Genomic DNA, 24486 nt, shown 5'->3' on the forward strand with positions numbered 1-24486 from the left:
CTGCCAGGCTGCCTGTTGTTACACCTATCCAATAACAACACTGCTGCCTGCCAGGCTGCCTGTTGTTACACCTATCCAATAACAACACTGCTGCCTGCCAGGCTGCCTGTTGTTACACCTATCCAATAACAACACTGCTGCCTGCCAGGCTGCCTGTTGTTACACCTATCCAATAACAATGCTGCCTGCCAGGCTGCCTGTTGTTACACCTATCCAATAACAACACTGCTGCCTGCCAGGCTGCCTGTTGTTACACCTATCCAATAACAACACTGCTGCCTGCCAGGCTGCCTGTTATTACACCTATCCAATAACAACACTGCTGCCTGCCAGGCTGCCTGTTATTACTCCTATCCAATAACAACAATGTTGCCTCCCAGGCTGCCTGCTATTACACCTATCCAATAACAACACTGCTGCCTGCCAGGCTGCCTGTTATTACACCTATCCAATAACAACACTTCTGCCTGCCAGGCTTCCTGTTCTTACACCTATCCAATAGCAACACTGCGGCCTGCCAGGCTGCCTGTTATTACACCTATCCAATAACAACACTGCTGCCTGCCAGGCTGCCTGTTATTACACCTATCCAATAACAACACTGTTGCCTGCCAGGCTGCCTGTTGTTTCACCTATCCAATGACAACACTGCTGCCTGCCAGGCTGCCTGTTATTACACCTATCCAATAACAACACTGCTGCCTCCCAGGCTGCCTGTTGTTACACATATCCAATAACAACACTGCTGCCTGCCAGGCTGCCTGTTATTACACCTATCCAATAACAACACTGTTACCTGCCAGGCTGCCTGTTGTTACACCTATCCAATAACAACACTGATGCCTGCCAGGCTGCCTGTTGTTACACCTATCCAATAACAACACTGCTGCCTGCCAGGCTGCCTGTTATTACACCTATCCAATAACAACACTGTTGCCTGCCAGGCTGCCTGTTGTTACACCTATCAAATAACAACACTGCTGCCTGCCAGGCTGCCTGTTGTTACACCTATCCAATAACAACACTGCTGCCTGCCAGGCTGCCTGTTATTACACCTATCCAATAACAACACTGCTGCCTGCCAGGCTGCCTGTTATTACACCTATCCAATAACAACACTGCTGCCTGCCAGGCTGCCTGTTAATACACATATCCAATAACAACACTGCTGCCTGCCAGGCTGCCTGTTATTACACCTATCCAATAACAACATTGCTGCCTGCCAGGCTGCCTGCTATTACACTTATCCAATAACAACACTGCTGCCTGCCAGGCTGCCTGTTATTACACATATCCAATGACAACACTGCTGCCTGCCAGGCTGCCTGTTATTACACCTATCCAATAACAACACTGCTGCCTGCCAGGTTGCCTGTTATTACACATATCCAATAACAACACTGTTGTCTGCCAGGCTGCCTGTTGTTACACCTATCCAATAACAACACTGCTGCCTGCTAGGCTGCCTGTTATTACACCTATCCAATAACAACACTGCTGCCTGCCAGGCTGCTTGTTATTACACCTATCCAATAACAACATTGCTGCCTACCAGGCTGCCTGTCATTACACCTATTTAATAACAACGCTGTTGCCTGCCAGGCAGCCTGTTATTACACATATCCAATAACAACACTGTTGCCTGCCAGGCTGCCTGTTATTACACCTATCCAATAACAACACTGCTGCCTACCAGGCTGCCTGTTATTACACATATCCAATGACAACACTGCTGCCTGCCAGGCTGCCTGTTATTACACCTATCCAATAAGAACACTGTTGCCTGCCAGGCTGCCTGTTGTTTCACCTATCCAATAACAACACTGCTGCCTGCCAGGCTGCCTGTTATTACACCTATCCAATAACAACACTGCTGCCTCCCAGGCTGCCTGTTGTTACACCTATCCAATAACAACACTGCTGCCTGCCAGGCTGCCTGTTATTACACCTATCCAATAACAACACTGTTGCCTGCCAGGCTGCCTGTTGTTACACCTATCCAATAACAACACTGATGCCTGCCAGGCTGCCTGTTGTTACACCTATCCAATAACAACACTGCTGCCTGCCAGGCTGCCTGTTATTACACCTATCCAATAACAACACTGTTGCCTGCCAGGCTGCCTGTTGTTACACCTATCCAATAACAACACTGCTTCCTGCCAGGCTGCCTGTTGTTACACCTATCCAATAACAACACTGCTGCCTGCCAGGCTGCCTGTTATTACACCTATCCAATAACAACACTGCTGCCTGCCAGGCTGCCTGTTATTACACCTATCCAATAACAACACTGCTGCCTGCCAGGCTGCCTGTTGTTACACCTATCCAATAACAACACTGCTGCCTGCCAGGCTGCCTGTTGTTACACCTATCCAATAACAACACTGCTGCCTGCCAGGCTGCCTGTTGTTACACTTATCCAATAACAACACTGCTGCCTGCCAGGCTGCCTGTTGTTACACCTATCCAATAACAATGCTGCCTGCCAGGCTGCCTGTTGTTACACCTATCCAATAACAACACTGCTGCCTGCCAGGCTGCCTGTTGTTACACCTATCCAATAACAACACTGCTGCCTGCCAGGCTGCCTGTTATTACACCTATCCAATAACAACACTGCTGCCTGCCAGGCTGCCTGTTATTACACCTATCCAATAACAACAATGTTGCCTCCCAGGCTGCCTGCTATTACACCTATCCAATAACAACACTGCTGCCTGCCAGGCTGCCTGTTATTACACCTATCCAATAACAACACTGCTGCCTGCCAGGCTGCCTGTTGTTACACCTATCCAATAACAACACTGCGGCCTGCCAGGCTGCCTGTTGTTACACCTATCCAATAACAACACTGCTGCCTGCCAGGCTGCCTGTTGTTACACCTATCCAATAACAACACTGCTGCCTGCCAGGCTGTCTGTTATTACACCTATCCAATAACAACACTGTTGCCTGCCAGGCTGCCTGTTGTTTCACCTATCCAATGACAACACTGCTGCCTGCCAGGCTGCCTGTTATTACACCTATCCAATAACAACACTGCTGCCTCCCAGGCTGCCTGTTGTTACACATATCCAATAACAACACTGCTGCCTGCCAGGCTGCCTGTTATTACACCTATCCAATAACAACACTGTTACCTGCCAGGCTGCCTGTTGTTACACCTATCCAATAACAACACTGATGCCTGCCAGGCTGCCTGTTGTTACACCTATCCAATAACAACACTGCTGCCTGCCAGGCTGCCTGTTATTACACCTATCCAATAACAACACTGTTGCCTGCCAGGCTGCCTGTTGTTACACCTATCCAATAACAACACTGCTGCCTGCCAGGCTGCCTGTTGTTACACCTATCCAATAACAACACTGCTGCCTGCCAGGCTGCCTGTTATTACACCTATCCAATAACAACACTGCTGCCTGCCAGGCTGCCTGTTATTACACCTATCCAATAACAACACTGCTGCCTGCCAGGCTGCCTGTTAATACACATATCCAATAACAACACTGCTGCCTGCCAGGCTGCCTGTTATTACACCTATCCAATAACAACATTGCTGCCTGCCAGGCTGCCTGCTATTACACTTATCCAATAACAACACTGCTGCCTGCCAGGCTGCCTGTTATTACACATATCCAATGACAACACTGCTGCCTGCCAGGCTGCCTGTTATTACACCTATCCAATAACAACACTGCTGCCTGCCAGGTTGCCTGTTATTACACATATCCAATAACAACACTGTTGTCTGCCAGGCTGCCTGTTGTTACACCTATCCAATAACAACACTGCTGCCTGCTAGGCTGCCTGTTATTACACCTATCCAATAACAACACTGCTGCCTGCCAGGCTGCTTGTTATTACACCTATCCAATAACAACATTGCTGCCTACCAGGCTGCCTGTTATTACACCTATTTAATAACAACGCTGTTGCCTGCCAGGCAGCCTGTTATTACACATATCCAATAACAACACTGCTGCCTGCCAGGCTGCCTGTTATTACACCTATCCAATAAGAACACTGTTGCCTGCCAGGCTGCCTGTTGTTTCACCTATCCAATAACAACACTGCTGCCTGCCAGGCTGCCTGTTATTACACCTATCCAATAACAACACTGTTGCCTGCCAGGCTGCCTGTTGTTACACCTATCCAATAACAACACTGATGCCTGCCAGGCTGCCTGTTGTTACACCTATCCAATAACAACACTGCTGCCTGCCAGGCTGCCTGTTATTACACCTATCCAATAACAACACTGTTGCCTGCCAGGCTGCCTGTTGTTACACCTATCCAATAACAACACTGCTTCCTGCCAGGCTGCCTGTTGTTACACCTATCCAATAACAACACTGCTGCCTGCCAGGCTGCCTGTTATTACACCTATCCAATAACAACACTGCTGCCTGCCAGGCTGCCTGTTATTACACCTATCCAATAACAACACTGCTGCCTGCCAGGCTGCCTGTTGTTACACCTATCCAATAACAACACTGCTGCCTGCCAGGCTGCCTGTTGTTACACCTATCCAATAACAACACTGCTGCCTGCCAGGCTGCCTGTTGTTACACCTATCCAATAACAACACTGCTGCCTGCCAGGCTGCCTGTTGTTACACCTATCCAATAACAATGCTGCCTGCCAGGCTGCCTGTTGTTACACCTATCCAATAACAACACTGCTGCCTGCCAGGCTGCCTGTTGTTACACCTATCCAATAACAACACTGCTGCCTGCCAGGCTGCCTGTTATTACACCTATCCAATAACAACACTGCTGCCTGCCAGGCTGCCTGTTATTACACCTATCCAATAACAACAATGTTGCCTCCCAGGCTGCCTGCTATTACACCTATCCAATAACAACACTGCTGCCTGCCAGGCTGCCTGTTATTACACCTATCCAATAACAACACTGCTGCCTGCCAGGCTGCCTGTTGTTACACCTATCCAATAACAACACTGCGGCCTGCCAGGCTGCCTGTTATTACACCTATCCAATAACAACACTGCTGCCTGCCAGGCTGCCTGTTGTTACACCTATCCAATAACAACACTGCTGCCTGCCAGGCTGCCTGTTATTACACCTATCCAATAACAACACTGTGGCCTGCCAGGCTGCCTGTTGTTACACCTATCCAATAACAACACTGCTGCCTGCCAGGCTGCCTGTTGTTACACCTATCCAATAACAACACTGCTGCCTGACAGGCTGCCTGTTATTACACCTATCCAATAACAACACTGCGGCCTGCCAGGCTGCCTGTTATTACACCTATCCAATAACAACACTGCTGCCTGCCAGGCTGCCTGTTGTTACACCTATCCAATAACAACACTGCTGCCTGCCAGGCTGCCTGTTGTTACACCTATCCAATAACAACACTGCTGCCTCCCAGGCTCCCTGTTGTTACACCTATCCAATAACAACACTGCTGCCTGCCAGGCTGCCTGTTGTTACACCTATCCAATAACAACATGGCGCAGAAGAAAAGTATTGGGTGTGAAAACAGGGACAATGGCAGGTTATAGTGAGACCAACACAGCACAATAGTAACTCTCATGGCCACGCAGGCTGGCTGGCAGGCAGGCGGGCTGCTGAGACTGCCGTTGCCATGGAGAGGAACTCCCCCGTTGGTTCTGTGTATTGCCTGGTTCAGTTTGGTGCCTTCACTGTAGAATGGACCCACAGCTTTGCTGAGAGAGCAAGGGATCCTTGTTGAGCTTATAGTTTCATTCCCAAGCATTGTACTTTACTTGGCACCATTTTGAGCCTTTAATGAACTAATGATCAGTCCAACTCAGAAACCCTGCCAGCACCAGTGAATAATGTGAATCCCCCTCTTTCTCTCTATCCCTCTCGTTCTGCCTTCTCCGTTTGTTTCTCTTTCACATTTTCTCTGCCTCTCTTTTTGTCTCTCTCCCCCTCTCTCTTTTTCCCTCTTTCTCTCTCTCGCTTTGTCTCTCTCTCTCTCTCTCTTTGTCTCTCTCTCCCTCTCTCTTTGTCTCTCTCTCCCTCTCCTTCCCTCTCATTAATCAAAAGTGAACAGACTTGAGTAAACCATGGTTGAGAGTAAACCATGGTTGAGAGGTACCCTTACCTTCAGTCTCTGCTAGCTGTTTCAGCTACTACTGTATAGCTCAGAGTAGTCAACTCTAATGTACAGTATAAATGCAATCATTTCCATCTTGCTTTTCCACTTCGGAAGCACAGTCAATCCCTCTGGGTTTGAAGAGTAGTGCAGAGAAGGAGGCCTGTGGTGTGCTCAGCCAAGGATGCACAATATGGCTGTCACTTTAAGGACCATTTTAGGATGTCATTATCCACCTTGACGAGCACAACACTTCCCGTCTTGTCTTCTTTGTCTGTGTTCGTTACCTCCAATGTTGTAGAGAATTCTGTCGTTGACCTCCATCAACATGCATTACAGAGTCATCTTGGAGTTCTATCATTGTTGTAGAGAATTCTGTCGTTGACCCCCATCAACATGCATTACAGAGTCATCTTGGAGTTCTATCATTGTTGTAGAGAATTCTGTCGTTGACCTCCATCAACATGCATTACAGAGTCATCTTGGAGTTCTATCAATGTTGTAGAGAACTCTGTCGTTGACCTCCATCAACATGCATTACAGAGTCATCTTGGAGTTCTATCATTGTTGTAGAGAATTCTGTCGTTGACCACCATCAACATGCATTACAGAGTCATCTTGGAGTTCTATCATTGTTGTAGAGAATTCTGTCGTTGACCACCACCAACATGCATTACAGAGTCATCTTGGAGTTCTATCATTGTTGTAGAGAATTCTGTCGTTGACCTCCATCAACATGCATTACAGAGTCATCTTGGAGTTCTATCATTGTTGTAGAGAATTCTGTCGTTGACCTCCATCAACATGCATTACAGAGTTATCTTGGAGTTCTATCAATGATGTAGAGAATTCTGTCGTTGACCACCATCAACATGCATTACAGAGTCATCTTGGAGTTCTATCATTGTTGTAGTTCCAGTTGGTTACGTTAGAAGCACAGATTCACTCTAGAAACACCAAAGTCCTCTGGAGTAGAATGTTTGTATTTCAGAGGTGAATGTTATTGACCACTCACTACACAGACTAAGTGAATTTAATGGTCTGCAACAAAGCAATCATTGTAATACTGTTAGGGCTGCCATCAAGCGAACTTTCTGATCCATGCTGTCAAGCACGCACAAATTAATTACTGTAGTGTTTTTGTAGACATTACTGTAGTATTTGCTATAGTGTTTTTGTAGACATTGCTATAGTGTTTACTATAGTGTTTTTGTAGACATTGCTGTAGTATTTACTATAGTGTTTTTGTAGACATTGCTATAGTGTTTTTGTAGACATTACTGTAGTATTTGCTATAGTGTTTTTGTAGACATTGCTGTAGTATTTACTATAGTGTTTTTGTAGACATTACTGTAGTGTTTTTGTAGACATTACTGTAGTATTTGCTATAGTGTTTTTGTAGACATTGCTATAGTGTTTTTGTAGACATTACTGTAGTATTTGCTATAGTGTTTTTGTAGACATTACTGTAGTATTTGCTATAGTGTTTTTGCAGACATTGCTGTAGTATTTACTATAGTGTTTTTGTAGACATTGCTGTAGTATTTACTATAGTGTTTTTGTTTTATCATCTTTTATTATCGTACAGGACAAATTGTAAAAGAGCTCATTCTCCATAACCTGTAGGTAGGTAGGACTGGAGTCTGAATGGATAGTTGAGACTTCAGTTCTTCTACAACACAATATATGGTCTATACTGTACTTGGCATGTAGGTTTCTCACTTATGGCTGGCACAAATTGGGATATGGGGGAGGGGAATAGGCAGGTTATATGCAAATGAAATACTGTACTGTTACTATAGTTAAAAAACTGTTGTGTTTTTACGTACTGTTGTGTTTTTGCTGACATTGTGTTTTTTGAGGGATAATACTGTAGTATTAACTATAGTATTCTACAGTGTACTACACAATTCTATAGTACGTACTACACATGATTGAGGGATACTACAGTGTGTAGTATAGTATTATACAGTATACTACAGAATTCTATAGTAAGTATTTCTTCATGTGGGCTGTCAGTTATGCAACATAATATTTCTTGAACACCACATTGGAGTTTCAATAAAACACAGTCAGATGTCAAGATTTCTGTAACAGAATTCAGATTGGGGTTTCGCTTTCACTCTGATTCTAGTCCCCCTTCAATCCCCCCATCCTAAAGTAAACAAATATATAACAAACAAAAAAACATTTTATTTGAACAAGATTCAAATATAAGAGCCTGGCTTTGAGCGCCCATAGAACAACAGTGCCTTTGATCATGTCTCTGCTAAGGGGAGAAGGAGGGGTGCGCTTCCCCTTTGAAATCTAAAGCGCTCTTTTCATTTCTACATCACCCTCCCTGCCAATTCTCCCGCTCTGCCATCCAGTAAGCGACTGTTCTGGGGACACACTGAATCCCTGTATCTCCACAGCTTCTTTTGTCTGTCTGGTTTGATTGTAACCGTGTTGTTTTTAAAGGAAAAAAGCTGGATGAGGGTGTGAGCCAGATGAGCGGCTTGTTAAAAGGTGTCTGTTCTGTTGCTGTTGGTGGTTTCCTCCAGGCATCATTAACGTGTTTAATCTGTCAGGAAGTGGCTCAGTGTTGTTTAGCTGGCTCCTAGGGGAGGATGGAGTGTGACTGTAGTCCTGCTGTGAGTGGCTGGAATCCTATAGGGAACATAGGGGTGTGGCTCCCCCTGCTTCCCTGCTCCAGGAACATCAGGATCCAAAGAAACAGAGCAGAACCAAACAGAGCAGAGCAGAAAAGAACAGAACAAAGCACAACAGAGCTGAACAGAACAGAACAGAACAGGGCTGAACAGAGCAGAACAGAGCAAAACAGAACAGAGCAGAACAGAACAGAGCAAAACAGAACAGAGCAGAACAGAGCAGAACAGAACAGGGCTGAACAGAGCAGAACAGAACAGGGCTGAACAGAGCAGAACAGAGCAAAACAGAACAGAGCAGAACAGAGCGGCCATTCCTGTTGATGCAACACCAAAGCAAACACAAGTGTCTTGCTTGGCTTTCAGATACAGAATAATAATGATCCAAGGGGGTCTTCTACCTAAATGCCTTGCATGTGTGTCTCTTCATCATGTTCCCCTTACTGTATTTCTACCGAAGCTAAAGCTCTATCTCAAATGCTCTTCCTGCAGCTCACAGTGGCACAGCATAAAGGTGTGATGTCGTCTCATGTTTGCATGAGCGTCAGTGCACCTGCCAGGGCAGATGGTCAAACCATTAGTCAGGCCTCGGCCCCAGCCCTCTCATTTATACATAGAGGCACCTCCAATCACAGTCCCTGCCCAGTGGTGGTGGATGACGTGTGTTTCCTGTTACACAATGTGAAGCGTCTAGTCTGAGCATCTGGTAAAGCTCTCTAAATCGAATCAATTGTTCATTATTGTTTGGCGACAAATCTCTTTCTGTTAGTGTTTTTCTGTGGATAGTTCCTGGTATCACGGAGCACTCTTTTGAGGAGAGTCAGGAGAGTGCTAGAAGAGAGCAATAAGTAAGACAATCAAAACAGGTTGAACAGTTGTTGCTGTCGGCCCAATACCTCAGCTGCAGGACAGGATTCTGACACCTCTACGTATCACACTATGAGATGTGAAAGTGAAATCACACTAGAGTACATATCGTGCCACCTCAGTTCTTGGAAGTCTAGTCTTGTCTAGAAAAGTTTGGGGTGAGTTGTGGATCTTTTCAAGCTAGCTCAGCCAAATAGGCCGCTACATTACATTTCATCTACATCAAGTGTCTCTGGATATGAGCAATCCTGACATCAAAAAACATTAGAGCTCAACTGTCAGTGGCAACTCTGCTCGGAACAACGTCATGACATAACAATCCCCAACTGTTCATCCTAATCCTCTGAGTGGTGACAGTGGTGACCCCATGCTGTCCTGGCGTCTGCCTTACTCTGTTGTCACAGAAAACAACATGAATCTACCCATCAGGATTGACCTTTTTCAACGTCTGAGGAGTTGTCATGGTGCTCTTATTTCTAGTTCCTTTCTTGTTCTGTATATTAACAGCCACAAATGGTTTGCTATCAACCAGATGTATTGGGACTGCATACGGGTGCTGGTAGCTTGCCAAGAAATATTACCTCGAACCCATCGTCAGTAAGAAACAGCATGTGGTTGTACCACTATCTTCACAAACCTCGTTTTGTATTTCTGCGAGGCCTGCAGCTGCAGTGATAGACAGATGAGGGGAATGTCCGGAGGGAAAATTGCCATAGCTGACGAATTCCATTACCTCTGTCAGGCTGTGTGAAGACTCCAATCTGGTGTTGAAATGTGCACCATCCGCGACGGACTCTGATAAAAGTGGCTCACTTTAACAGACTGGGAACTTCAGTGTTTATAGGTAAAATGGCTGACTTACATATTCCTACTCTGAAAGCCCTAGTTCACTCAAAATCAACATAGGCTACATACAGTACATCACAGTGTAAAGGGACTTCGTCATCTAAGATCGTGTATACATTTGTGTTTCAGATGTTGAATTTATTTTTAATGTAACCGAAACACGTGCCGTTTAACTGGCAATAAAGGGTTGAAACCCTGTGACCATGTCTCATGACTGTGGTGTAACGTCACAGCTGAGATAATATACAGTACACATAAATACTTAAACACATAGCCCTGCTGAGTTAACTGAGGCCTATATGGCCGCCGACTGCAACACGCCACACAGGGTCTCTGCTTCATTTTAGTCGGGGCTCTTTTTGTCAGTCCCCACACACACACACACAAACACACACACACCCTCTCCCCTTAATCCCTCCTGCCTAGGACGGTACCCCCTGCTGATGGAGCATGTAGGGGAGGGAAGCCCCTCGCTTGCTACAGCAGATGGCTCCATGAATCATTCATAGTGTCACGTTGAATAAGACATGAACACTGTAGAGGAGAGGAAACTGGGGACAGGGGAACGGTACATTACAGGGAAATGAACCTACCGCTGCTCCCAGACATTACTAGAGAAGGAACAGTGGATGGGCATGAGATGGGGACAGAGAGAACTCGCTCATATGCTATCTCTCAGATGTGTTCTACAGCGCTGTCTAAGTGTCATGCTACATGTCGGGCAGTGACTCCTCTCTCGCTCTCTTTAATCTCTCTCTCTTCTATCTTGCACTAAATACACTCTCTCTTCCCTCCCTTTGTCTTCCTCTCTTTCGTGCTCTGTTTCTCTCTCTCTCTCCCTCCATCTCTCTCCCTCCATCTCTCTCTCCCTCCATCTCTCTCTCTCCATCTCTCTCTCCCTCCATCTCTCTCTCTCTCTCTCTCCATCTCTCTCTCCATCTCTCTCTCCATCTCTCTCTCCCTCCATCTCTCTCTCTCTCTCTCCATCTCTCTCTCCCTCCATCTCTCTCTCTCTCTCCCTCTCTCTCTCACTCTCTCTCTCTCTCTCTCTCTCTCTCTCTCTCTCTCTCTCTCTATCTATCTATCTATCTATCTGTGAGAGTGTTGCTGTTCCTTCTCATGCTGTGTTCTTGGGTAATCAGGCAGGCAGACAGGGATGGAGACAGACAGACAGACAGGGAGGGAGGCAGGCAGGCAGGGAGGCAGGCAAGTAGACAGGGAGGGAGGGAGCTAGGGAGGGAGGGAGAATGGCAGACAGGGAGGGGGCAGGGCGGGAGGCAGGCAGACAGTGAGGGGGCGGGCAGGCTGCTCTGTATGTGTCAGCGGGCCTCTGACGCACGGCCAACGCCAGACATGCTCAGAATCACAACAACATTTCCCAATGCATGGTGGCTACAGGGAGGTGACACTTCCCAAATGGCACCCTATTCCCTATATAGAGCACTACTTTTGACCAGAGCCCTATGTGAAGTGCACTATGTTGGGAACAGGGTGCCATTTTGGGATGCAACCGCTGTGCCACTGCTCGAGGTAGATGTTGCCCTTTACCACAGATCTAGGATCAGATCTCTCTAACTCCTATCCTAAACTTAACCATCAGGGGAATGACAAAATATATGACCCTGTATCAGTGGTTAGGTAACCTTTTTCCATGTGCTTCCTCTCTGCTGTGTTCGTTGTCATGTTAACCACGAGGCATAGCAATGATAAGGGAATTTCTTAGCTGTGCCACTACTACCATGCACTCCTTCCTGGTCTGAAACTGTGGTGATGCAGTTATTTCTGTGCCTCAGCAGCATGCAGCTCTGGTATCTGTGTCACACAGTCATTAGCATGGCCATGAGACACACCGGTCTGGGGGGGGGGGGCTTTTTTCTGGTTCATGTCCAGTCAAGGAACTAAGCAGACCAGACCCAGCTGCTAATGCATTGGGGCCTATGGGAGAGCCACCCCTTAAGCAGACCAGAACTGCGACCATTTCTTTCAATGGTAAACGGCTTGAGTGGGACCTCTTTATTTATCCACCATCTTTGATATAGATCTCTCCGATAAAGTCTTCCTCTGCTGCTGTTCTGTGTGGGTTAGACACATATTGGTTTGGGGCGGCAGGTAGCCTAATGGTTAGAGTGTTGGACTAGTAACCGAAAGGTTGCTAGATCAAATCCCTGAGCTCACAAGGTAAAAATCTGTCGTTCTGCCCCTGAACAAGGCAGTTAACCCACTGTTCCTAGGCTGTCATTGTAAATAATCATTTGTTCTTAACTGACTTGCCTGGTTAAATTGAATAGGCTGATATTTATGGCAGAGCACTGGTGGTCAAAGAGTCTTATGATACTGCATTCAGATCTCACACCAGCTGAGCCAACGCCTTCTGGCTTGTGTAAGGAAGGAGTGAGCTTCTACCAGAGGCTACAAGCTATGAGGTGAGATAAGATAAGCATATTTAGTTATGGTTGAGGGCAGGGGTGATAGTTTCTTCAGTGACATCATTGCTATGCTAGTAAGGGACGACTAGCCACCTTAACTATGAAGAAAACCTTGACCCAACCCTGTAAACTGCTAACTGGTTTTACAAAGAAAGGAACTCTAGTTATTGTCATTTTAGATGTAATCCTGATTCCTGATCTTCCCTACCACACAGATGCTGTTAATTAGTGACTTAAATATGCATATATTAATAATAACGGAGAGATATAGAGAGGAACTCCATGGAGAACCCAGTCCTTGAGTGGAACCCCGGCTTTGAACAAGGACCCCAAATCCCCAAAGTGAATACATTAACCCACTTTTCACTCCACATGAATTTAATGATATGGAGGAGGAGATTCATATCTGTCATGTTTTTTGTGTATTTGTATATGTGGGGCTCCCGAGTGGCGCAGCCGTCTAAGGCACTGCAGCTCAGTGCTAGAGGTGTCACTACAGACCCTGGTTCAATTCCAGACGGTATCACCATGGACTGTGATTGGGAGTCCCATAGGATGGTGCACAATTGGCCCAGCGTCGTCCGGGTTAGAGTTTGGCCGGGGTAGGCCGTCATTGTAAATAAGAATTTGTTCTTAACTGACTTGCCAAGTTAAATAAAGGTTAAAGAAAAATAATAATTTACCAGGTACATGTTGAGGTTAGATAGTACCAGTAGTAACCAACCTTTCTAGACCCACAATCTCACACTGTTCAGAACAGTTTTTATGATTTTTTCCTCATCAAAGGGAATGGCATCTTCTCCTCTGGACAGGTGGACGTGCCACTGCTGTATTCCTTGAGCTGTTCTTGTCTAATGATGTTCTGTATTGTGCCATTGTGTATTATGTTTCATGTTTTGTGTGGACCCCAGGAAGAGTAGCTGCTGCCTTTGCAACAGCTAATGGGGATCCTAATAAAATACCAAATACCAAATTCCAGTCTTTACCAATAACCACAGCACCATCTGCTGGTTCAAGAACACACTACTAGAGGGCTCTACACAGAATAGTCTGGTGCACACAATTATGTATTTATACACTAGATGGCTGACAGGGGGGCGCTGTGTTGGCACTCCCTTACAGTTGTAAAATATATTTTGAAGCAATAGAAATGCATGTATTAATGTGTACATTTGTTTTTCCCTCGTTTATTCTGTTACAAACACATTAATGCATACTATTATATTATGTGAGCTAAACATAATATAACAATATATGAAAACATTTTCCTTAAAGTATAATTTGTTTTATTACTAATGTTACTGTCCCCACTTCAACAAAAAAATACTTAAATACATGTTCTTGAAACATTTAACTGAAATACAGTAGCATCCCATGTATTCCAATGGTGGACTGGTCCTACTGGGGAGTGCCAATATGGCCGACAGGTGGCTTCAAAGCCTCTCAATGGCCAATACATAGAATCACAATCCAGGGTTTACATACATCATTGGGTGCACATAATAAGCACTAGTAGAAACACACAAATATAGCAACAACAAAAGAATGGGAAGATGGTTTTGTATGATGCACTGACAAAATGCATCATAACCCAGGGTTAGAGCCAAGAGGGAGGTCCGTTTCTTTCAACCCAGCCTCCCCTATTAGTCATCTAGTGTATTTATCATAGAGAGAGCGAAGCGTCCAGTCAACAGCGACTAATGCATGCTGGTGCTGGGTGGGCTTTTGGAAGGCCTGCATTCACTTAGTCACTCTTTTCACACCACTATACAAAGTGATTTTCATAGTAAGTTAGGAGAGCATTTTCGCTAAACCTAACCCTAACCCATTTCCTAACCTTAACCTCAGTCTCCTAACCTGCTACATTAATTATCCTAACCTGTGGCGTAGGTTCTACTAACCTTCTACGAAAAAAATAGTTTTTCGCCTTATGAATATGGAGTTTTTCCTGGTCACGATACATGGTCAGGAACCAGTCATCATTCATGAGTAGAGCCAAAGATGGTGGAAAAATCAAGATATCCCATAAAGACGGTTTGACATTGAAGCAAATGTTCACAGTTCCCATCTACTTAATGAAATTTGTATTTGTTTCATTGACCCTGTCACAATGGCGTGTATAAGTGGCAGAGGAAGTCAGGCGCAGGAGAGTCAAAATAGAGTGTAGCATGGAGTACTTTAATAAAAGTCCCAGTAATTAGCTCCATAACACTCACGAAAAAATATAATACAAAATCTGGGTATGAAGACCCATCGCACACCTATACACAAAACACACAACACTTGACAACGAACAATCTCTGACAAACACATGAAGGGAAACAGAGGGTTAAATACACAACAGGTAATGAATGGGATTGACAACAGGTGTGTGGGAAGACAAGACAAAACCAATGGAAAATGAAAAATGGATCGATGATGACTAGAAGACCGGTGAAGTCGACCGCCGAACACCGCCCGGACAAGGAGAGGCAACGACTTCGGCAGAAGTCGTGACATTACCCCCCCCCTGACGCGCGGCTCCAGCAGCGCGTCGACACCGGCCTCGGGGACGACCCGGAGGGCGAGGTGCAGGGCGATCCGGATGGAGGCGGTGGAATTCTTTTAACATAGAAGGATCTAAAACGTCCTCCACCGGAACCCAGCATCTCTCCTCCGGCCCGTACCCCTCCCAGTCCACGAGGTACTGAAGGCCCCTCGCCCGACGTCTCGAATCCAAAATGGATCGAATAGCGTACGCCGGGACCCCCTCGATGTCTAGAGGAGGCGGAGGAACTTCACGCACTTCAGCCTCCTGCAGCGGGCCAGCCACCACCGGCCGGAGGAGAGACACATGGAACGAGGGGTTAATACGGTAATTAATGGGCAGTTGTAATCTATAACATACCTCGTTCACTCTCCTCAGGACTTTAAACGGCCCCACAAACCGCGGACACAGCTTCCGGCAGAGCAGGCGGAGGGGCAGGTTTCGGGTCGAGAGCCAGACCCTGTCCCCTGGTACGAACACCGGGGCCTCACTGCGGCGACGGTCTGCGCCAATTTTCTGGCGCCTTATGGCACGCTGAAGGTGGACGTGGGCTGCCTCCCAAGTTTCCTCAGCGTGCCGAAACCAATTGTCCACCGCAGGAGCTTCGGTCTGACTCTGATGCCAAGGAGCCAGAACCGGCTGATACCCTAATACACATTGAAAAGGGGTAAGGTTAGTGGAGGAGTGACGTAGCGAGTTCTGGGCTATCTCTGCCCAGGGCACGAACTTCGCCCACTCCCCTGGCCGGTCCTGGCAATAGGACCGCAGAAACCTGCCCACATCCTGGTTAACTCTCTCCACCTGCCCATTACTCTCGGGGTGAAAACCTGAGGTAAGACTAACCGAGATCCCCAGACGTTCCATGAACGCCTTCCAGACCCTTGACGTGAACTGGGGACCCCGATCAGACACTATATCCTCAGGCACCCCATAATGCCGGAAAACATGTGTAAACAGAGCCTCCGCAGTTTGTAAGGCCGTAGGGAGACCGGGCAAAGGGAGAAGACGACAGGACTTAGAGAACCGATCCACAACGACCAGGATCGTGGTGTAACCCTGTGAAGGTGGAAGATCAGTCACAAAATCCACTGACAGGTGCGACCACGGCCGTTGAGGAACGGGTAAAGGTAAAAGCTTACCTCTAGGCAGGTGTCTAGGAGCCTTGCACTGGGCGCACACCGAACAGGAGGAAACATAAATCCTCACGTCCTTAGCTAAAGTGGGCCACCAGTACCTCCCATCAAGACAGCGCATCGTCCGACCTATCCCAGGATGACCAGAGGAGGGTGATGTGTGAGCCCAATAGATCAATCGGTCGCGGACAGCAGACGGAACGTACAGACGACCAGCTGGACACTCAGGAGGAGAGGGCTCTGCACGTGACGCCCGCTCAATGTCCGCGTCCAGCTCCCACACTACTGGCGCCACCAAACACGACTCTGGGAGTATGGGAGTGGGATCCATGGGTCGCTCCTCTGTGTCATACAGCCGAGACAATGCGTCTGCCTTGACGTTCTGGGAGCCTGGTCTGTAAGTAAGCGTAAACACAAAACGAGTGAAAAACATGGCCCACCTTGCCTGGCGAGGATTTAGTCTCTTCGCCTGCCGGATGTACTCCAGATTGCGGTGGTCAGTCCAGATGAGAAAAGGGTGATTAGCCCCCTCAAGCCAATGCCTCCACACCTTCAAGGCTTTTACGACAGCTAACAGCTCTCGGTCCCCCACATCATAGTTACGCTCCGCCGGGCTGAGCTTCTTCGAAAAGAAAGCACAGGGGCGAAGCTTCGGTGGCACACCCGAACGCTGAGAGAGCACTGCTCCTATCCCGGCTTCGGATGCGTCCACCTCTACTATGAATGGCAAAGAGGGATCCGGATGAGCCAACACAGGCGCCGAGGTAAACAGAGCCTTCAGTTTACCAAAAGCCCTATTCGCCTCGGCCGACCACTGCAAGCGCACCGGCCCCCCCTTTAGCAGTGAGGTAATGGGAGCTGCAACCTGACCAAAACCCCGGATAAATCTCCGGTAGTAATTGGCAAACCCTAAAAAACGCTGCACCTCCTTTACCGTGGTTGGAGTCGGCCAATTACGCACGGCTGTAATGCGGTCGCTCTCCATCTCCACTCCTGAAGTGGAAATCTGATGCCCTAGGAAGGAGATGGATTGTTGGAAGAACAAGCATTTCTCAGCCTTGACATATAAATCATGCTCCAACAGGCGACCAAGCACCTTGCGCACCAAGGACACATGCTCAGCGCGTGTAGCAGAGTATATCAAAATATCATCGATATACACCACTACACCCTGCCCGTTCAGGTCCCTGAAGATCTCATCTACAAACGATTGGAAGACTGATGGAGCATTCATCAACCCATATGGCATGACCAGGTACTCATAATGACCTGAGGTGGTGCTAAATGCCGTCTTCCACTCATCACCCCTCCTAATACGCACCAGATTGTACGCACTCCTGAGATCCAATTTTGTGAAGAAGCGGGCCCCGCGCATTGACTCCATTACTGTATTTATCAAAGGTAGCGGGTAACTATATTTTACCGTGATTTTATTAAGGTCTCTATAATCAATGCACGGGCGTAAACCGCCATCCTTCTTCACAAAAAAGAAACTCGAAGAGGCGGGTGAAATGGATGGCTTAATGAACCCCTGACGCAGGGATTCAGAGATATAATTATCCATAGCCACTGTCTCCGCTTGCGACAGAGGATACACGTGACTCCTGGGATATGCAGCGTCTACCAGGAGATCTATCGCACAATCCCCCTGTCGATGGGGTGGTAATTGAGTCGCCTTCTTTTTACAGAAGGCGAGTGCCAAATCGGCATATTCTGGGGGAATGCGCACGGTGGAAACCTGGTCTGGACTTTCCACCGTAGTAGCACCAACGGAAACCCCTACACACCTACCTGAGCACTCTCGCGACCACCCCGTGAGAGCCCTCTGTGGCCAAGAAACAGTGGGGTTATGAGTAGTTAACCAGGGTAGGCCTAACACCACAGAATACGCAGGAGAATCAATAAGGAAAAGACTAATCTTCTCCTTGTGACCCCCCTGCGTTATCATAGACAAAGGTGCGGTGACCTCCCTGATAAACCCTGACCCTATTGGTCGACTATCTAAGGCATGAATAGGGAAAGGCATATTCACAGAAACAATAGGAATCCCTAAACTATAAGCTACATTTTTATTAATGAAATTCCCAGCCGCGCCTGAATCTACCAGCGCCTTATACTGGGAATGCAGGGAAAAATCCGGAAAGGTGACAGAGACAAACATAAGTGCAGCAGAGGGCTCTGGATGAGTATGGTGCCTACTCACCTGGGGTGATGCCAGAGTGCCCTGCCTGCCTTCTCTATTCCCAGAGGAACCAACCCGGCACCGATCAGCAGTGTGATCTCTGCGATCATAGATGGTGCTCGAGCGGGTACCCCCTCCGGTCTCCCTGCGCACCATCCCTCCCAATTCCATAGGTTCGGGAGAGAGAGTGCGGGAGGATGGAACAACCAGACCCCGATCTAGACGTCCCCGAATAGCCAGCATGTTGTCCAGCCTGATGGACATATCCACCAGTTGGTCGAAGTTGAGGGTGGTGTCTCTACAGGCCAGCTCCCGACGGACGTCCTCGCGTAGACTACAACGGTAGTGGTCGATCAGGGCCCTGTCGCTCCATCCAGCGCCGGCAGCCAAAGTCCTAAACTCCAACGCGAACTCCTGAGCACTCCTCTTCCCCTGCCTCAGATGACAGAGGAGCTCACCTGCTGCTCTGCCTTCGGATGGGTGGTCGAATACCTTCCGGAAATGGCAGATGAGCTCCTCAAAATGGTCCAACGCCTTATCCTCTCCACACACAGCGTTGGCCCACTCCAGGGCTTTCCCGGTAAGGCAGGAGATGAGGGCGAAGCTTTTCTCACGGTCTGTTGGTACTGGAGAGACCGTGGCCAGATACAAGTTCAGTTTTAGGAGAAAACCCTGGCAGCTGGCAGTATCTCCATTGTATCCCGTGGGTAGGGATAACTGGATCCTGTTCTGTTCCGGAGGGGAAAAAACGTTCGAAGGAATTCCAGGGGGTGGTGGAGGTACTGGACACGCTCCCTGTCTCTCCCAGCGATCCATACTCTGGATAATGCGATCCATGGCAGCGCACAGACTGTCAATCTCCGCCGCGTGTTCCAGGACGCGTTCCTCAACCTCCATTAGTGAAGTGCCTCCTCCTGCTGACTTCATTTTTATGGTCAGAGATTCTGTCACAATGGCGTATATAAGTGGCAGAGGAAGTCAGGCGCAGGAGAGTCAAAATAGAGTGTAGCATGGAGTACTTTAATAAAAGTCACAGTAATTAGCTCCATAACACTCACGAAAAAATATAATACAAAATCTGGGTATGAAGACCCATCGCACACCTATACACAAAACACACAACACTTGACAACGAACAATCTCTGACAAACACATGAAGGGAAACAGAGGGTTAAATACACAACAGGTAATGAATGGGATTGACAACAGGTGTGTGGGAAGACAAGACAAAACCAATGGAAAATGAAAAATGGATCGATGATGACTAGAAGACCGGTGAAGTCGACCGCCGAACACCGCCCGGACAAGGAGAGGCAACGACTTCGGCAGAAGTCGTGACAGACCCATTGTTGACATTGTCCCAAAACGTTTTGCTTGTCGGCACTCAAGTTTTCAAGATATGTAACTTTCAAAATACAGAAATCCTCATACGGTATGATTTCTGTATTTTGAAAGTGAAATATCTTGAAAACTTGACAGCAGCTGGGTCTGGTCTACTAGTAAGTATTAGTTATTTTAACCAGAAAAAAGGAGCCTATAAAATGTCTCGCTTTCTCATGAGCCATGCAGTGAGGATTCAGTTTCTTTCATTGGGTGGCAGCAAAGAGCTATCTCCAGTGCCACTAACAGCATTATAGTAGATCAGCAGTGTATCATTTACAGTGTAATCAATGGTTTATTACACAGAGAAATTGACTGATTTTATGGACGACTGCTTAAACAGACCACTGGCATTTCATATCATATGTAATGTGTCATTTAGCATGAAGCTGTGATGGTTGTGTTACAGTTGTGCCACCTATCATCTCTATGGGTCTGAAACCTCCAGTGAGGCCCTTGATGACTTTTTAGTGAAAGGGCTCTAATGCTGTCTTTCACCTTCTCTCGCCCCCCCCCCCCCTCTCTCTCTCTGTCCAGATCACGGGGGCAATCCTCTTAGCTGTGGGACTATGGGGAAAGTTTATGCTGGGTGCGTACATATCTATCATCGCTGACAGCTCCACCAATGCTCCTTATGTTCTCATCGGCACCGGAACATGCATCATCGTGTTCGGACTGTTTGGATGCTTCGCTACCTGCCGCGGGAGCCCATGGATGCTCAAGCTGGTGAGAGCTAGGAGAAGTTGGCGAGAGCTAGAAGTTGGCGAGAGCTAGAAGTTGGTGAGAGCTAGGAGAAGTTGGTGAGAGCTAGGAGAAGTTGGCGAGAGCTAGGAGAAGTTGGTGAGAGCTAGGAGAAGTTGGTGAGAGCTAGGAGAAGTTGGTGAGAGCTAGGAGAAGTTGGCGAGAGCTAGGAGAAGTTGGTGAGAGCTAGGAGAAGTTGGTGAGAGCTAGGAGAAGTTGGCGAGAGCTAGGAGAAGTTGGTAAGAGCTAGGAGAAGTTGGTGAGAGCTAGGAGAAGTTGGTGAGAGCTAGGAGAAGTTGCCGAGAGCTAGGAGAAGTTGGCGAGAGCTAGGAGAAGTTGGCGAGAGCTAGGAGAAGTTGGCGAGAGCTAGGAGAAGTTGGCGAGAGCTAGGAGAAGTTGATGAGAGCTAGGAGAAGCTGGCGAGAGCTAGGAGAAGTTGGCGAGAGCTAGGAGAAGTTGGCGAGAGCTAGGAGAAGTTGATGAGAGCTAGGAGAAGTTGGCGAGAGCTAGGAGAAGTTGGCGAGAGCTAGGAGAAGTTGGCGAGAGCTAGGAGAAGTTGGCGAGAGCTAGGAGAAGTTGATGAGAGCTAGGAGAAGCTGGTGAGAGCTAGGAGAAGCTGGCGAGAGCTAGGAGAAGTTGGCGAGAGCTAGGAGAAGTTGGCGAGAGCTAGGAGAAGTTGGCGAGAGCTAGGAGAAGTTGGCGAGAGCTAGGAGAAGTTGGCGAGAGCTAGGAGAAGTTGGCGAGAGCTAGGAGAAGTTGGCGAGAGCTAGGAGAAGTTGGCGAGAGCTAGGAGAAGTTGGCGAGAGCTAGGAGAAGTTGGCGAGAGCTAGGAGAAGCTGGCGAGAGCTAGGAGAAGTTGTCGAGAGCTAGGAGAAGTTGGCGAGAGCTAGAAGTTGGTGAGAGCTAGGAGAAGTTGGTGAGAGCTAGGAGAAATTGGTGAGAGCTAGGAGAAGCTGGTGAGAGCTAGGAGAAGTTGGTGAGAGCTAGGAGCAGCTGGTGAGAGCTAGGAGAAGTTGGTGAGAGCTAGGAGAAGCTGATGAGAGCTAGGATAAGTTGGTGAGAGCTAGGAGAAGCTGGTGAGAGCTAGGAGAAGTTGGTGAGAGCTAGGAGAAGTTGGTGAGAGCTAGGAGAAGTTGATGAGAGCTATGAGAAGTTGGAGAAGTTGATGAGAGCTAGGAGAATATGATGAGAGCTAGGAGAATATGATGAGAGCTAGGAGAAGTTGATGAGAGCTAGGAGAAGTTGGTGAGAGCTAGGAGAAGTTGGCGAGAGCTAGAAGTTGGTGAGAGCTACGAGAAATTGGTGAGAGCTAGGAGAAGCTGGCGAGAGCTAGGAGAAGTTGGTGAGAGCTAGGAGAAGTTGGCGAGAGCTAGGAGAAGTTGGCGAGAGCTAGGAGAAGTTGGCGAGAGCTAGGAGAAGTTGATGAGAGCTAGGAGAAGCTGGTGAGAGCTAGGAGAAGCTGGTGAGAGCTAGGAGAAGTTGGTGAGAGCTAGGAGAAGTTGGTGAGAGCTAGGAGAAGTTGGTGAGAGCTAGAGGAGTTGATGAGAGCTAGGAGAAGTTGGTGAGAGCTAGGAGAAGTTCGTGAGAGCTAGGAGAAGTTGTTGAGAGCTAGAGGAGTTGATGAGAGCTAGGAGAAGTTGTCATCCGAGTAACTCAAATGTGTTTCTCAAATGTGTTTCCCCACTGGGGAAGAAACAGAATTCAACATCTGTTCCACATTGGTTCAATGTAATATCATTGAAATGACGTGGAAACAACGTTAATTCAACCAGTGTGTGCCCAGTGGGTTTGTTTCTGTCCTTGTTTCTGTCTTTGTTTTTCGTTTTTGATTTCTTTCCTTCTAAAAAGGTCTTCCTTTCCTACTGTCATTCAACGTTCCTTTCAGTGTTTCGAGGATCTTATTATGAGCAAATGGTGAGAAAGTCTGCAAAATATACACAGTAACTCAGTGGCCGTTTTGTGGCGCCCTGTGTGCCCTCTCTCTGCAGTACGCCATGTTCCTGTCCCTGATCTTCCTGGCAGAGCTTGTGGCTGGCATCTCCGGCTTTGTCTTTCGTCATGAGGTAGGTAGCCCTGCCATACCTGCCTCTGGCACTCACCCACAGGATCATGAGTGCCCACCCACTGGGCACAGATGTCAATTCAACATCTATTCCACGTTAGTTCAACGTCATTTTGTTGAACTGACGTGGAAACAATGTTGATTCAACCAGTGTGTGCCCAGTGGGCAGAATTCATCAGTCAGAGTGTCCATCTGTTTCACAACAGGAGAAGCTATGAACACAACAAGAACTGTGTGTTTGTGTTCCCAGATAAAGGGAACCTTCCAGAGGACCTTCAGTGAGGCAGTGAAGAACTACAATTCCCAGGACGAGAGGAGCCTGGCTGTGGACAATGTGCAGCGCAGTGTGAGTGATGGTCATTTTGACAGACAAATTAGGGTTGTGATTAAAAACGGATTGTGATAAATCCCTCTCTCTCCAACCCCCCTCTCTCTCTATCTCTCTTGCTCTCTCCATCCCGCTCTCTCTCTCTCTCTCCCCCCTCCCTCTCCATCGCTCTCCATCCCCCTCTCTCCCTCCAGTTGAAATGCTGTGGTGTGTTGAACTACACCAGCTGGTTGTCCAGTATCTGGTTCCCTAACAACGGCATCCCACCCAGCTGCTGTGCCAGCATCTCTGACTGTAACGCTTCTGACCTGCGCAATGTCACCATAGCCCCCAGCAAGGTCCACCAGCAGGTCAGACACACACACGGACACACAGACACACACCGTACACACTGACAAACACACTCACTTGTCTTGTCTTCTACAGGGCTGTTATGAGCTGGTGACTGACTTCATTGAGACTAACATGGGGATCATTGCTGGAGTGACATTTGGAATAGCTGTCTCACAAGTAAGTAACAGTATGGGCCAGCTGTTCTTCCACTCTCCTTCTCTCTGTGTGTGAGCGTGCGCCCAGTGCAGGTTATTAATGATTACACACGGCTGGGGCGATGTTCACCGCTGCTCCTTCAGACCCAATCAGCGAGTCCGCCACTCAGAGCCTGTTCCATCACACACATGCCATTCAGGCGCACCTCGGGAACTATTATACAGACCAGAGTACAAGAGCACACACACACGCTCTCCATCCCTCTCGCTTTTCCACATACTCATACAGACACACACACACTCTCTCTCTCCCCTACCTCCTTCCTTCTCCACCTCCCTCTCTCTCCATTCCTCTTCTCTCTGCATTTCTCCTCTCTCCCTCTCTCCTCATTTCTCCTCTCCCTCCTTCGCTCTCTCCTCATTTCTCATCTCCCTCCTTCGCTCTCTCCTCATTTCTCCTCTCCCTCCTTCGCTCTCTCCTCATTTCTCTCCTCTCTCTCTCTTTCTCTCTCTCTACTCTGCGCGAGTGTGGTCGTTACCTCCTGCTCGGGCTGACATGCTCGATTAGCCCCACAGCGCCGCTCGTCGTCACAGCGACCCCCTCCATTACCCTTAATGGGCCTGGTGGAGGTAGGTAGAGAGAGTGAGAGTGTGTGTGTGTCTCCGTGGACGCTGTGACCTGCGACGGCCTGCTCTTCTGCAGTCCCGAGCCCATTAATTGCACCGTAAACGTTATGGAGGGAAGCGGCGAGGGGAGAAGGA

General features: G+C 47.8%; 1 protein-coding gene across 1 annotated transcript in view; it reads left to right on the plus strand.

Moving 5' to 3' along the window:
* The window catches only part of tspan7b (tetraspanin 7b), a 64177-nt gene that overhangs the window by 35502 nt on the left and 4189 nt on the right, over positions 1-24486 (plus strand). Inside the window, exons 2-6 of the mRNA XM_055930178.1 lie at positions 20643-20831; positions 22835-22909; positions 23159-23254; positions 23431-23586; positions 23663-23746. Coding sequence (XP_055786153.1) covers positions 20643-20831; positions 22835-22909; positions 23159-23254; positions 23431-23586; positions 23663-23746 — 600 coding nt within the window. The remainder of the gene's footprint in view (positions 1-20642; positions 20832-22834; positions 22910-23158; positions 23255-23430; positions 23587-23662; positions 23747-24486) is intronic.

This window comes from Salvelinus fontinalis, chromosome 7, assembly GCF_029448725.1.
Source record: "Salvelinus fontinalis isolate EN_2023a chromosome 7, ASM2944872v1, whole genome shotgun sequence".
NCBI lineage: Eukaryota > Metazoa > Chordata > Actinopteri > Salmoniformes > Salmonidae > Salvelinus > Salvelinus fontinalis.